Raw genomic sequence first — 16,760 nt, 5'->3', positions numbered from 1 at the left:
TCTTACAGGGATGGTAGAAAGGCTGCCCCATCAAAACGTGGGAGCACACGGCACAAAGCACAAGGAATAGTTTATTGTGAGGCTCATGATATGGGTAAGAGCGTACAAGCAGAAAAAAAATTAGTGTACATACTCAGTAGAATTTTTAAACAAGGCAATTATCACATAAGGAAGAACAACCTGACAAGTCAAGAAATACCTTTATATTGTTTATAAATATATCCCAGTAGAAACACTTGAAGACAGTCACCTCTGAAGAGTGTGAAGAGAACCATGGACCAGAAGGGAAATGGCAACAGTCTGATGATTCACTATGAAAATCATTTAGAATTATTGGATATTTTTTCTTTTTTATTGTGGTAAAAAATATATAACACAATTTTGCCATATTTAACCATCTTAAGTGTACAATTCAGTAGCATTAAGTGCATTCACATTGTTGTGCGACCGTCACCACCCTCCATCTCCAGAACACTTTACCATCCTAAGCTGACACTTGGCCCCCATTAATTAGTAACTCCCATTTCCTCCTTCCCCAACCCCTGCTGCTCACTATTCTACTTTCTGTCTCTAGGAACTGGACTATTCTAGGTACCTCACATAAACAGAAACATACAACATTTTCCCTTTTATATTCACTTTCTTTCATTTAGCAATATTTTCAAGGGTCATCTATACGACAGCATGTATCAGAATTTCATTGGTTTTTAAGTCTGAATAAAATTCCATTGTACGCATATACCACCTTTTGTTTACACATTCATCTGTTCCCTCATCTGTGGAGAGGCTTTTGGGTCACTTCCACTTTTTGGCAATTGTAAGGAATGCTGCTATGATTGTGAATAAAGCTTCTGTTCCCTCTTGCTTTGGAGTCTTAAGAATTCTTAATACCAAGTTATATGAATGTTTCGGTAAAAAAGCAAGTGTTCACATACAGCATGTGAACAGGAAAATCTCCAGGGTTGGGGCAGCGGCCCTGATTCAGAGTCTAAATAAGGAACACAGTTTCTGACTACTGGTGGTGCCCCTGAGAGGGACAGATGACATCAGGCACAGTGCTCAAAAACAATACTGGCTCGTTGGACTGGAGGGATGGAGGTTGCAGGAAAAATGGAGGAGGACTTCAGTAGACTAGGATGGCCTGATACAGGTAAATGGCCTCTGAGGAGTTGTAAAGCCTACGAGACACTTCTGTACAATGGTACTGACACAATATAAAATATAAAATGTAAGGGCACACTGGTGTGTGCCAGTGAAAGATTCAGGAGCAAGCCTAATGTCACAGAAGAAAGACAAATATTTGCCTACATTTGAAAAGAGCCATAGACTTGTGGTGCTGCTTCGATGGGATCTGGAAAGAGCCTAAATGTCCATCAACTGACGAATGGATAAAGAAATTGTGGTTTATATACACAATGGAATATTACATGGCAATGAGAAAGAATGAAATATGGCCCTTTGTATCAATGTGGATGGAACTGGAGAGTGTTATGCTAAGTGAAAGAAGTCACACAGAGAAAGATAGATACCATATGTTTTCACTCTTATGTGGATCCTGAGAAACTTATCAGAAGTCTATGGGGCAGGGGAAGAAAAAAAAAATAGATTAGAGAGGAAGAGAGCCAAAGCATAAGAGACTCTGAAAAAACTGAGAACAAACTGAGGGTTGATGGGGGGTGGGAGAGAGGGGAGGGTGGGTCATGGGTATTGAGGAGGGCACCTTTTGGGATGAGCACTGGGTGTTGTATGGAAACCAATTTGACAATATATTGTATTTAAAAAAAAAAAGAAAAGAGACATAGAGAACAAGTACGCGAGAGGGAGGAAAGAACAGGGATTGACCTCTTACCATCAAACCCCTACTCAACCCCATGGTCAGGCAGAAAATTTACAATCATATACAAATGCAAGGAGTCCTAGATCTCAGCGTTTTAATAATATAACTATAGATTGAACACAGTCCCAATCAATAGCTCAGCAAGCATTTTGTAGATATCTACAAACCAACTTCAAAATTTATATGGAAAGAGAATGACAAGAGAAGAGCCAAAATAGTTACGAAAAAGAAGAGTCATTTTCCATATCATTTATTTATATCATATATTAATCACCCCACCTACATACATATAGTCTTCTAATATGCGTGCACACTGATGCACCAATTTGAATCCAGTGCCACATGGCTGATTCTAGCCTTCTCCTCTTGCTTCTCTGGAACATACCTATCCACATAAGAAACTGGCTCCCACCAGTTGTTATCTTCATTCGTTCACCTGTACTATATGTGTACAGCAATTCCAGAATTGCTAAGTCATACCCCCAGTGGGAAACAACTTTATTAACAATAATATTATGGTCGTGCTCAATTCATGAACCGCAAGATCATGACCTGAGATGAAGTTAGTCGCTTACCGACTGAACGACCCAGGGGCTCCCAGAGCTGAGTGTCCTTAAAAATATTACATATATTTTGTACATTTACACTTCGAAAATGTATATTGTAAGATGTACTATAACTACAGAGGAATATACAAATGTCTATATTCAATTAGAAAATAATGTGATCTCCAATAAGGAAAAATCCGAATAGAAGTTGGTGGACTATCAGTGTCTTAAAATTCCCTTGAAGAATTTTGTAGAATTCCCTTGCAGATGACAAACTATTTGATGATGAAAATGATCATTTCAGATTTGAATTAGTGCTATGAGACTGCTCAGGTCCATGATGATGAGTTCATGTTTGTACTTAGGAACCAGCTAACCCTTGAGGAGTTGAGAGCAGCGTTTCATGACATCTCGAAAGACCTCTATGAATTTTTCATTCCGTAGGGTGAAGATAAATGGGTTTAGAAAAGGGGTCACCACTAAAACCATCAGTGACGCTACCCTGTTGTACTCAGCTGCCTGCGTTTGCTTGGGTTTCACATAGAGGAACAAGCAGGTGCCATAGCCGATCACGACACAAGTGAAGTGGGATGCACAAGTAGAGAAGGCTTTCCTCCGGCCAGAGACTGAGGGAATCTTGATGATGGTGGAGATGATATACGTGTAGGAGATGATTGTAGGGATGAGAGAACCAAAAAGAATAAAAACAGCCATTAAGAATAGGATAAACTCTATGAAAAGGGTATTATTGCAGGATAGATTGAGCAATTGCCCTCGGTCACAGAAGAAATTGTTCACCACATTTGATTTGCAGAAGGTAAGCTGAAATGTGGCATAAATTGGCCAGATTTCAGAAAGGAACCCAAACACCCATGACATAATGACCACCCAGATGCAGGTGCGGCTGTTCATAATGATGTCGTACCTCAGAGGGTTACAGACAGCCACGTAACGGTCCACAGCCATCGCTCCCAGTAATGTAAACTCTGTGGTCCCCAAAGAAAGGTACAGGAAGAGCTGGGTGGCACATGCAGCCAGAGATATTGTCTGCATCCCAGGGAGCAGCAGCCCCCAAAGCATCATGGGCACGATATTAGTGGTAACCAAGATCTCCAAGGCAGAGAGATGACCAAGGAAGAAATACATGGGGGACTGCAGACGTCTGTCCACACAGACAATCACAATGATGACCATGTTTCCCATTAATGTCACTGAGTAGAAGAAGAAGAAGATAGCAAAGAGAATATGATGTAGTTCTCGGGAGCCAGGGAAGCCAAGGAGATAAAATTCAGTGGCACTAGAGTGATTCCCCAACATTTAGTTCTGAGCTCTTGTTCCTTGTGGAATCTAAAGACCAAAGAGAGAAAACAAGTTTCTGATCACAGGAAGATTCAAGATAATTCCAACATGAGGAAATACATCCTACTCCTAGACTTCACAACATAATGCTACTATTTTATACAAGGTTGATATTAAATGTTTCATGAAGGATATGTGTAACTTATGAAGGTAAACGTAAATGCCCAAGAAGATGAGCAGTAGCCACCAACACCACACCTGAGGCATGAAAACCCACCCACCCAGTATGTACCCATCTCCCAGTTCACCAGCCATCCTGCCTCCAGCCCTGCCCTGACCTGCCATCCCGTCCCTGACCACATTGTTCTCATTTATACCATCCACTCCTCCATCTCCAGGGCCCAAAAGTGTCTTCTCTGCCTCTCATATGCATCCTCTGCATAATCTTGCTACACATCAAGAGTTCTGAGAATCACCAATCCCCATGATACCCAAGCACACCCAGACATGGTTCCTCCTTTCTTTGTGTCCTCTAAACATAGACTCCATTTGCATTGTATTCATATTAAATTTCTGCCTCGATTATATTATCAACTTTATGGTGTGGCTACCAAGTGAGACATTTCTAGCACATTGTCATAAGAGAACAGCTATTTGAGACAAAATAGTGAGTCTTTCCCTGACTTCTAAAAAGCTGCCTCCCTGGATGGATTATTCACCCCCTCCTTCTTGTTCTCATAATGAGTCATCCTCCTTTTCTCATTTCAGTGAATGTTTACCCTCCAAGAGCAAAGACACTCTAATTTCCCCTATAGTGACCACTAACACTGAGATTATGATTCTCCTGGTCAGTAAATGACAACAGGAAGGATGTCTGCAGAAGGAAGTCCTGTCTGTACTGCAGTCTCCACCCTGGGGTCAGAAGGCAAGAAAACAACTGTGATATAGAGACAAAATCCTCCATATTCCCCCAGGTCACAAATGTCTAGTTCCAGATGAGAGACAAGACCTCCAAATGGGCAACCTATCCCTCTAACTGAACTGCCAGGATCCCAGTCTTGTAGACCAATTTAGAAAATTCCAAAGAGCACATATGCTTTTCTATGACCTTCTATTTTCCCCAGACCCTAGGGGAAAATAGTTAGAAGACACTGATATAAATCATACTGAGTTCCTCAGGAGGTGTGAGCTCCTTGCCTCAGCACATGCAGGTCTTTGCTCAAATATCTCCTCTCCACAGCACTTTCTCACACATCCCCTTCAAATAATTCATGCACCATGCATAATTTCACTTCTAACCTCTTCGGATTGTACTTTGCTATTGGCTCTCAGAAATAGCTCACATAATATAATACATTTGTTTATTAATTTATCATCAAAATCCCACATTAGAATTAAGTACCTTGAGGCAAGTTTTTTATCTTTCTGGTATTACTACTTGTGACAAGAACAGAGTCTGACAAAGTACGTGTTCTATAAATATTTTTAAATGGCTTTAACAATTAACAGGTTAAAGAACAAATCAATGAATAAACAAAGAGTATCTTTCCCTCCATTCACTCTTCTCCAAAGCATCACCCAGTCAACCTGCAATCTCTCTTCCCAGAGATCCCCACAAGATGGCAAGGAGGTATATGGAAGAGATGAAGAGATATGAGAGAACAGGAACTTAGGTGATGGCAGAGCGTGTGCTCGTCGCCAGCACTGGGCACCATGAAGCTGCTCTTTGCTATGGAGGGATGATTTGATGGAAGGTCATCTAATCTGCAGCTGCCTTAGTCCTACTCTTCAGGCTCTAGGTGTCCTTATTCCACCTGGCAGCCAAGCCTAGACCCTCCCATGATAATGCCCTTGAACTCTCTCCTTCACCGAGGGGCATACTGGAAGACACTCACCTCCAGAAAAGGGTTGGAACGTCCTTTGGCTCTTCAAGCATCAACCCAGCCTACCCATGGTTAGTAAAGAGCCATACTTGGGAGACAATGAGTAGTTCCTGCTGTCTCCATTCATGGTGAAAAATACTATCGACACACAGGAGCTCCGGAAAAAGTGCAGAAGTAGTGCTGAGAGGAATCTAGCTATCTCCCTCCCCCTCATTCTCTCTGCCTTCTAACTATCCATCCTTAGGGATGGATAGTTACACACTGAGGAATAATTTGCACAGGTTCAGAGACACACTAGGGATGTAGTCAAGGAAAAGCTGAAGAAACTTTCACTCTTCCCTCCTGAGGATAATCAAGTTTTAGATCCCGGAAAAGTTCTCTGCATTGGGAAAACTTAAACACTCCTACTCAGGAATTTCTCAACTTTCAGGCTGCCATCCTCCCAGACCCTTAGTTATCACCACCACCAAGCTGTGAACACTCAGCCCCCTCATCTGCTCTCTGCTTCTCCCTGACTCCGTTTAGCCCTACAGAGCCTGCGCTGCCCCCAAGCTGATGACTCCAGGACAGACTCAGAAACGTAGGGGCCACTAAATCTTCTTCTTCTTCATCTCCAAGGTTTCAGGAAGCACAGCTTTCCCGATGATCTCTGCACACTCTAAACCACATACCCTCTGTCCACAGTTATGGGAACCTGGCAAGACAAATAGAGAGGACCTGCCACCTACTCCAATGTCACCTTCTGATAATGCCACAGCCCATTCCAGTCCCTCCAACATGCACCCAACTCTGGGTGTTCAGCCATACATTTCCCTTCTACATCTTCAAATGCTCTCAGGTCACCTCCCTGTGCTGCTTGAACTGAGGGGTCAAACTTGAAGAAACACTATTCAGAATTAACAACAACAACAACAACAACAACAACAACAAAATACTGCATAAAAGAGAGAATGGCTGGGATGCTGAGTTTAAAAGCAAAATCACACTTAAAACATTTACTTTTAACGTTGAAAAAAACTGCCATCTTTCATGAAATTAGCACAGGTATTATTTAAAAATCAAATGGAAGGATATAAGGTAAAGCATAAATATCTCTCTCCCTATCTGTTGATTCTCCTGATCCATCTCCTAGAGCTAAATATTATTATAAATTATTATTAAAAATTTCTAGTGTATTCATACAGAATTTTCTGTGTGTTTACAAGAATATCTGTATATATTCTTTTTAAGTAAAATATGTTTTAATTAATATACTTTCCTGCTACCTTCTTCTTAATATATATATATGTGTGTGTATGTACACATGCTTGTGTGTCTATTAAACTTTTCCATATTAAAAATATGTTAATCACATTTTATGTAATTGCTTAACAAATATTTGCTTATGAAAATACTGATCATTAATTAATGAATATGCTGATTCACATTTTCTCCAATTTTTCATGTGTATATTATTGATGCAATAAATACTCTCTTGTATGATAATTTGTACAACTTTTTAATTGTATTAAATTATTAGCTGTTACCATTCATTCTCCAAAGTTACAATAATTTATAATCTTTTTTTTTAAGTTTTTATTTAAATCCCTGTTAGTTAACATGCAGTGGAATAGTAGTTTCAGGTGTACAATACAATGATTCAACACTTCCATACATCACCTGGTGATCATCATAACAAGTGCCCTCCTTAATCCCCATCACCCACTTCACCCACCTACCCCACCTCCCCTCTGGTAATCATCAGTTTGTTTTCTATAGTTAAGAGTCTTTCTTGGTTTACTTCTCTATCATTTTTCTCCTTTGCTCATCTGTTTTGTTTTTTAAATGAGATTGTATTGGGCCCATCCAAAGAGTCTCTGGTCAGGTATTTCTTTTCTTTTTTTTTAATTTTTTTAATGTTTGTTTGTTTTTTTTTTTGAGAGAGAGAGAGAGTGAGAGAGAGAGACAGACAGACAGAGCACGAGTGGGGGAGGGGCAGAGAGAGAGAGAGAGAGAGAGAGAGAGAGAGAGAATCCCAAGCAGGCCTTGGGTTGCCAGTACAAGTCCGATGCGGGGCTCAAACTCACAAAAGGTGAAATCAAGACCTAAGCTGAAATCAAGAGTTGGACACCCAACCGACTGAGCCACCCAGGCTCCCCCAGAATCAATTTTCTTAATTCAAGGCATGGTTCAGTTTTCTAGATTATCTTTACAGTATTTTCCACTATACACTGGAAGAGTAGAAATGGAGAAGGAAGAAGGAACATAAAGTATTAAAACTCCTTCAGAAAAAGTTTCATTTCTTAAAAACTTAAATATATATATATATATGATTCAGCAATTCTACTTGTAGACAGTTTCCTAAAATGAATCAAAACATACTTCTGTTATAATGTTCATAGTGCCTGTATTCATTGTAACTAAAATAACATAAACTAAATACGTATCAACAGAGATGGATATATTCATATGAAGAAATACTACTCAGCAACAAAAAGTAACAAACTGTTGATAGACACAAAATGGTTGAATTCAAGTACATTACAATGAATGAAAAGATCAGACACCAAAAAAGCATATTGTATGGAGGTATGTTCACTATCATTTTTAACTTATTGGATTATATAGATTAGCCTTTTATTCAGGATTTTGGCCTCTATGTTAATGAAAGGCATTAGCCTTAATTTTCTTTTATGTAAGGTCCTTGTCAGGTTTTGGCATGAAGGTAATTTTGGTTATCATAAAATGAATTGGAAAATATGCTCTCCTTTCCTATTTTATGTGGGAAAAGTTTGTATTATCTCCTTCTAAGTTGTTGGGGAAACTCCATGTCTAGTGAGGACCTCTAGCCCAAGAGTTTTGTCTATGAGAAAGTATTTACAGGTGAAACATCTTTAGTAGCTAAAGGACTATTCAAAACTTCTACTTTAGATTGTGTTTGCAAGGTGAATTGCTTAATTCATCTGTCAAGTTTATTGACAAAGTTGTTCATGATACCCATTTTTATAGATTTAAGAATTATGGTACCATTGTGATATCCCTTGTTTCCATTTGTGACATTGGTAATTTGTGTTTCTATTTTTTCCTCGGTCATTCTTGTTAGCGATTGACCAATTATATTTTTCTTTTCCAAGACATTACATTTGGCTTTATTGAGTCTTCTCTATTGCTATCTGGTTTACGTTTCATGTTCTCAAGGCATTATCCCTATGTGTATCTCTTCATATGGTATTCTATTTATAAGGGTGCCAATCATTAGGATAGGGATCCACTATGGCCTCATCTTCACTGATTACATCTGCAACCACCCCATTTCCAACCAAGTTCACATGCTGATGTACTGGGAGGTTAGAACTTCAACATATGAATGTTGGCAGACATAATTCAACCCATAGCAGAGGTCTTGGCTGCTTCCAAATTGGGGAAAATATGAATATATTTACAGTAAACATTCTGTGCAAGATTATGTGTGGACATAAGTTTTCAACTCATTTGTGTGTATACTAAGGAAGATAATTGCTGGGTTGAATGGTAAGAGTATATTTAGCTTTGCAAGAAATTGCCAAATTGTCTTTCAAAGTGACTGTACCATTTTTCATTCCCAACAGCAATAATGAGAATTCCACTTGTTCCACATTGTCACCAGCATTTGGTGTTTTAGATTTTAGCCATTCTCTTAGGTGTTAACATTCATTAACATTCATTGTTTTTTAATTTGCAATTTCCTGATGACATAGGATATTGACCATTTTTTATATGCTTATTTACCATCTGCATATGTTCTTTAGTGAAGGGTCTGTTCAGATCTTTTGTCCATTTTTTAATTGAGTTTTGTGTTATTTTTTTAATATGAAATTTATTGTCAAATTAGTTTCTATGCAACACCCAGTGCTCATCCCAACAGGTGCCCTCCTCAATGTCCATCTAGTTATGTGTTCTTATTGTTGAGTTTGAAGAGTTCTTTGTATATTTTGGATACATGTGCAATATTTCATATGTGCTTTATAAGTATCTTCTCCCAAACTGTGGTTTGTGATTTCATTCTCTTAACAGTCTTTCCCAGAGCAGAAGTTCATGTTTTCAATTTTTTGTTTCCTAAATCATGCTTTTGGTGTTGTATCTAAAACATAGTCATCAAACACAAGGTCACCTAGTTTTCTCCACTGTTACATTATGATGTTTTGTAGCTTTGCATTTGACATTTAGGTCTCTGCTCCAAGTTGAGTTTGCTTTTGTGAAAGGTGTAAAGTCTGTGTCCAGAATTATTTTTCATGAAGATGTCCAGTTGTTCCGGCACCTTTTGTTGAAAAGACTATCCCTTCTTCATGGAACTGCCTTTGTTTTTTGTTACAGGTCAGTTGATGATATCTGTGTGTGTCTATTTCTGGGCTTTCTGTTCTTTTCCACTGATATATTTCTCTATTATTTCACCAATAACACTCTGTCTTGAAAACTACAGCTCTATAATAAGTCTTGAAGTTGAGTAGAGACAATACCTTCAACTCTGTTCTTCTATTATGTTGGCTATTCTGGGCCTTTTCCCTTTCCATATAAACATTAGTATCACCTTGTCATTATCTACAAAATAACTTACTGGGATTTGGTTGACAATCAGAAATTAAAGAGAGAAATAACTGAATGGGAAATACAAAGGATTATAAGAGAATGTTATTAAAAAATTATATGTCAAGAACTTGGACAACCTAGAAAAAATGGATAGATTCCTAGAAACATAACCTTCCAAAACTGAATCCAGAAGAAATAGAAAATTTGAACACATTGATTACCAGCTACAAAATTGAATCAGTAATAAAATAAAAAAATCCCAACAAACAAAAGTCCAGGACCAGATGACTTCACAAGCGAATTCAACAAAAAATGTAAAGAAGACATGGGACACCTGGGCAGCTCAGTTGGTTAAGCATCTGACTCTTGGTTTTGGCTCAGGTCATGATCTCAGTTAAATGAGTTCGAACCCTGTGTTGGGCTCTGTGCTAGCAGCATGGAGGCCGCTTGGGAATCTCTCTCTCCCACTCTCTCTCTGTCACTCCCCTACTCACTCTGTCTCTCTCTCAAAATAAATGAATAAACTTAAAAAAAAACAACTTTAAAGAAAACTTAATCTTCTCAAACTATTCCAAATAATAGCAGAGAAAGGAAAGGTTCCAAATTCATTCTATGAGGCTAGCATTACCCAATAATAATAAATACCCAGATAAAGGCACTACAAAAGGGTGCCTGGGTGGCTCAGGCAGTTAAGGGCCTAACTCTTGATTTCAGCTCGTCATGATCTTATGGTTCATGAGTTTGAGCCCCGCATCAGGCTCCACGCTTATAATTCTCTGTCTCCTCTCTCTCTGCCCTCCCCCTCTCTCAAAAATAAATAAACTTTTTAAAAGATGCTATAAAAAACAGGGAACTACAGACCCATATTGCTGATGAACATAGATGTGATAATCCCCACAAAAATATTAACAAACAGAAGCCAATGATTTAAATAATTTAAAAAGTCATTCACCACGATCAAGTGGGATAAATTCCTATGATGCAAGGTGGTTCAATCTTCACAAATCAATCAACATGATACATCACTTCTATAAGAGAAAGGATAAAAACTATATGATCATTTCAATAGATGCAGAAAAAGCATGTGACAAAGTAAAATACATGATAAAAACCCTCAACAAAGTAGGTTTAGAGGGACATACCTCAACAAAATAAAGTCCATATATGGAAAACCCACAGCTAACAACATCCTCAATGGGGAAAAAGTGAGAGCTTTCCCCTACGGTCAGGAACAAGACAGGGATGTCCACTCTCACCACTGTTATTTCACATAGTACTGGAATACCTAGCCTCAGCAGTCAGACAACAAAATAAATAAAAGGCATCCAAATCAACAGGGTAGAAATCAGACTTTCACTATTTGCAGGTAACATGATACTCTAAATTCAAAACCCAATAAACTCCACCAAAAAGTTGCTAGAACAGATACACAAATTTAGTCAAGTCACAGAATACAAAATCAACAGTCAAAAATCTGTTGCTTTTCTATACACCATTAATGAAGCAACATAAAGAGAAATCAAGGAACCAATCCCGTTTATAATTGCACCAAAAATAATAAGAAACCTAGGAATAAACTTAACTGAGGAGGTAAAAGACCTGTTCTCTGAAAACTATAAAACATTGATGAAAGAAATTGTATAGGATACAAACAAATGCAATGATATCCATGCTCATGGATTGGGAGAATAAATATTATTAAAATGTCCATACAACCCAAAGCCATCTACAGCTTTACTGCAATCCCTACCAAAATACCAACAGCGTGTTTCATGGAACTAGAACAAATAATCTTAAAAATTATATGGAACCACAAAAGACCCTCAATAGCCCAAGTAATGTTGAAAAAAAGAAGAAAACTGGAGGTATTAACACAATCTCAGATTTCAAGATATACTACAAAGCTGTAGTGATCAAAGCAGTACAATACTGGCACAAAAACAGGCTCATAATCAAGGAAACACAATAGAGAGACAAGAAATAAACCAACACTTACAGGTCAATTAATCTTTGACACAAGAGGCAAGAACATGAATGGGAAAGACGGTCTCTTCAACAAATGGCATTGGGAAAACTGGGCAGCAACATGCAAAAAGAATGAATGAAACTGGACCACTTTCTTACACCATAAACAAAAATAAACTCAGAATGGGTAAAACACCAAAATGTGAAACCTGAAACCATAAACATCCTAGGAGAGAGCACAGGCAGTCATTTCTGTGACATCAGTGGAAACATTTTTCCAGATGTGTCTCCGGAAGCAAGGAAAACAAAAGCAAAAATAAAGAATTGGGACTATACTGAAATGAAAAGCTTCTGCATAGCAAAGGAAACACTCAACAAAGCAAAAAGACAACCTACTGAATGGGAGAAGATATTTGCAATGACATACCCAATAAAGGGTTACTTTCCAAAATGTATACAGAACTGATACAACACCCAAAAAACAAAATTAAAAATGGGCAGAAGACATTAACAGACATTTCTCCAAAGAAAACATATGGATGGTCAACAGACACATGAAAAGATGCTCAACATCACTCATCATCAGGGAAATTCAAATCAAAACTACAATGAGCTATCACCTCACACCTGTCAGAATGGCTAAAATCAGAAACACAAGAAAACAAAGACAACCTACTGAATTGTTGGTAAGGAGTTGGTAAGGATGTGGAGAAAAAGGAACCCTCTCACACTGTTGGTGAGAATGCAAACTGGTGCAGCCACTGCGGAAACAGTACGGAGGTTCCTCAAAAAATTAAAGATAGAATTGCCATATAACCCAGTAATTCCACTACTAGGTATTTACCCAAAGAATACAAAAACACTAATTCAAAAAGATATATGCACCCCTATGTTTATTATAGCATTACTGAAATAGCCAAACTACATAACTACATAAACAACCCAAATGTCCATCGATAAGCAAATGGATAAAGAAAAGTGGTATATATAAATATATATATATATATATGCATGTGTATGTATACATGTGTATATAATGTGTGTATATATATATATATTCAATATATATAATGAAATATTACTCAGCCATAAGAAGAATGAAATGTTGCCATTTGCAACAGTATGGATGGATCTAAAGTCTAAAATGTATTATACTAAGTGAAATAAGTTAGAGAAAGACAATTACCATATGATTTCACTCATATATGGAATGTAAGAAATAAACGAAGAAAAATTAGACAAACCAACAAATACACTATTAACTATAGGGAACAAACATGGCTACCTAAGGGGAGGTGGGTAGGGGGATGGGTGAAATAGGGGATGGGGATTGAGAGCACACTTAACCTTCATGAGCACTGAGTAATGTATAGAACTGTTGAATCGCTATATTGTACACCTGAAACATAACGCTGCACGTTAGCCATGCTGGAATTGAATTTTTTTTAACGAATAGAAAAACTAGACTGATAAAAGGTATTTCCAATGTGCATGTAAGATAATATCGGATACGTGTGCTCAATATCTGAAGAACCCCTGAATGTCATGACAAAGTAACCAAAGGCCCAAGTAGAAAAATGTGAAACTCCATCCCTCCTCCCCTACTGTTCTCCCATTTTCTACCTTCAGCTAAACAGAAACTTTACAGAGTATCTGGACTTAAGTAAATACTCATTTGCTAAAAATAATGAGATATCCTCATAAACAATCAAACCTTCCTGGCAATTGAAAGCTAGAGTTTAATTAGTATGACTCAAAGACATTGGAAAGACACAGAATGATTTTACATCTTTTTTTTTTTCAATATATGAAATTTATTGTCAAATTGGTTTCCATACAACACCCAGTGCTCATCCCAAAAGGTGCCCTCCTCAATACCCATCCCTCGCCCTCCCCTCCCTCCCACCCCCCATCAACCCTCAGTTTGTTCTCAGTTTTTAAGAGTCTCTTATGCTTTTATTTTTAAATTGATAATATAGAATTTCATTGGTAATACATTCTCATGAAACACACACCAAAACAATATAAAAGGTTATTCAATAAGAAATACTTCTTTCACTCCTACTCCTAATAGCCCAGTTGGTAATCAGTTACCTACCTTGACTTCCAGACTTTTCCTCATGTAATTATGCAAATACAAATAATTTGATATACATATATGCTGTGAACTGATTACCAAAATAAATTTAGTTAGCACATATGTCCCCTCACAAAATTACTTTTTATTTCATGGTGAGAACATTTAATATCTATTCTATTAGTAACTTTCAAGTATACAATGTAGCATAGTTCTGTAGTCACCATGCTGTACATTAGATCCACAAACTTACCTATCTTACAACTGGGAGTTATATAAGAGTTACAAGCAACATCTCCAAATTTCCCTCATTCCCCAGCCCCTAGTAACCACCAGTCTACTCTCTATTCCTAGGAGTTTGGCTTTTTTAGATTCCACATATAAGGGAAAATATACAATATTTGTCTTCCTCTGTCTGATCTATTTCCCTTGGCATAATGCCCTCAAGATTTATCCATGTTACTATTTTGCTATTCATGTTGTTAGCAAATGACAGGATTTTCTTCTTTTTTATGGTTGAATAATATTTCATTCCTCATTAATGGATCAGATTAAATTAGTGACTGGCTTCAGGAGAAAAAGACCTACTATCAGCCAGGCTAGGCTACTGATTCTGAGTGATTCTAGTGATTCAGAGCCTTTCTCAGGACTTGTATGGATACACTTGTTTCTTGAGCCCTCTCTTGGTGAATTCTTCAGCTTGTTTGTCTTCTAGATCATGTAATGCACCAGGCCAGGTGCTGAAAACCTCCCTTTAGCTTTCCCAAAGGAAAGAGCTAATGCTCACATTTGTGATCTCTCTTTGGCCTACAGATTCCGGGTGAGTTTCTGGGCATGTTCAATAGCCTGTGCCCAAAGCTCATCCAAGCTGCCTTTGGGTCTGGGCACCAGGGTGAGGTACATTAGATGCTGGGGGATTTGCAGCCAAGGCATCCCCAGTGGCTGGTGTGTGGGTGTTTTCATCTGACCGAAGTGACAATGAAGTATGAAGCTGGAATAAAAGCATCCAAAATAGCTTACCTTTTATGAGTTCTCTGTTAGAGGGATGCTGGAAAATCTGCCCCATCAAAACTTAGAAGCACACCAAGCAAGAAGACCTATGGAGCACAAAGCACAAGGAATAATTTATTGTTAGGTTTATGGTATCTGTAGGGGTAAACAAGAAGAAAAAACAGGATGAATATTTGATCAAAATTTAAAAATAAGGTGATTAAAGAAAAAACAACTTGATAAATCACAAAATGTTGGTATATTATTTATATATCCCAGTAGAAACAGTTGAACACAGTCACCTCTGAAGAGTGTGAAGAGAATCAAAGAGGGGATCAAAGGGTATTGGCATAAAAACAGGCACATAGACCAATGGAATAGAATAGAAACCCCAGAACTAGACCCACAAACGTATGGCCAACTAATCTTTGACAAAGCAGGAAAGAATATCCAATGGAAAAAAGACAGTCTCTTTAACAGATGGTGCTGGGAGAACTGGACAGCAACATGCACAAGATTGAAACTACACCATTTTCTCACACCATTCACAAAAATAAACTCAAAATGGATAAAGGACATGAATGTGAGACAGGAAACCACCAAAACCCTAGAGAGAAAGCAGGAAAAGACCTCTCTGACCTCAGCCGTAGCAATTTCTTACTTGACATCCCCAAAGGCAAGGGAATTAAAAGCAAAAATGAACTACTGGGACCTTATGAAGATAAAAAGCTTCTGCACAGCAAAGGAAACAACCAACAAAACTAAAAGGCAACCAACGGAATGGGAAAAGATATTTGCAAACGACATATCGGACAAAGGGCTAGTATCCAAAATCTATAAAGAGCTCACCAAACTCCACACCCGAAAAACAAATAATCTAGTGAAGAAATGGGCAGAAGACATGAATAGACACTTCTCTAAAGAAGACATCCAGATGGCCAACAGGCACATGAAAGGATGCTCAATGTCGCTCCTCATCAGGGAAATACAAATCAAAACCATACTCAGATATCACCTCACACCAGTCAGAGTGGCCAAAATGAACAAATCAGGAGACTATAGATGCTGGAGAGGATGTGGAGAAACGGGAACCCTCTTGCACTGTTGGTGGGAATGCAAATTGGTGCAGCCACTCTGGAAAACAGTGTGGAGGTTCCTCAGAAAATTAAAAATAGACCTACTCTATGACCCAGCAATAGCACTGCTAGGAATTTACCCAAGGGATACAGGAGTACTGATGCATAGGGGCACTTGTACCCCAATGTTTATAGCACCACTCTCAACAATAGCCAAATTATGGAAAGAGCCTAAATGTCCATCAACTGATGAATGGATAAAGAAATTGTGGTTTATATACACAATGGAGTACTACATGGCAATGAGAAAGAACGAAATATGGCCCTTTGTAGCAACGTGGATGGAACTGGAGAGTGTGATGCTAAGTGAAATAAGCCATACAGAGAAAGACAGATACCATATGGTTTCACTCTTATGTGGATCCTGAGAAACTTAACAGAAACCCATGGGGGAGGGGAAGGAAAAAAAAAAGAGGTTAGAGTGGAAGAGAGCCAAAGCATAAGAGACTCTTAAAAAATGAGAACAAACTGAGGGTTGAT

General features: G+C 38.2%; 2 protein-coding genes across 3 annotated transcripts in view; both read right to left on the bottom strand.

Annotated features, from left to right (window-relative positions):
- Positions 1-16,760, bottom strand: part of LOC123606985 (serine protease 58-like) — a 79,003-nt gene that overhangs the window by 12,586 nt on the left and 49,657 nt on the right. The window contains exon 5 of one of the 2 annotated variants that reach the window (XR_006716597.1): positions 15,175-15,251. Coding sequence is in view for 1 of the 2 variants with exons in the window: in XM_045495934.1 (XP_045351890.1) it covers positions 15,192-15,251 (60 nt within the window). In the remaining variant the exon portion in view is untranslated. Of the gene's footprint in view, positions 1-14,860; positions 15,252-16,760 lie in introns of those variants that run through there. The other variant, XM_045495934.1, reaches the window with a different exon arrangement.
- On the bottom strand, positions 2,758-3,726 carry LOC123606982 (olfactory receptor 9A4-like). Its single transcript, XM_045495929.1, has one exon. It carries the CDS (start codon positions 3,700-3,702, stop codon positions 2,758-2,760), a length of 945 nt encoding a protein of 314 aa, XP_045351885.1. The 5' UTR covers positions 3,703-3,726.

This window comes from Leopardus geoffroyi, chromosome A2 (genome assembly GCF_018350155.1).
Source record: "Leopardus geoffroyi isolate Oge1 chromosome A2, O.geoffroyi_Oge1_pat1.0, whole genome shotgun sequence".
Taxonomy (NCBI): domain Eukaryota; kingdom Metazoa; phylum Chordata; class Mammalia; order Carnivora; family Felidae; genus Leopardus; species Leopardus geoffroyi.
The sequence above is the reverse complement of the archived record's forward strand: the minus strand, read 5'-3'. Positions and strand labels throughout refer to the sequence as shown.

What these genes read in the sequence shown, in the direction of transcription:
- LOC123606982 (XM_045495929.1), bottom strand. Translation starts at nt 3,702, where the DNA reads ATGTTGGGGAATCACTCTAGTGCCACTGAATTTTATCTCCTTGGCTTC.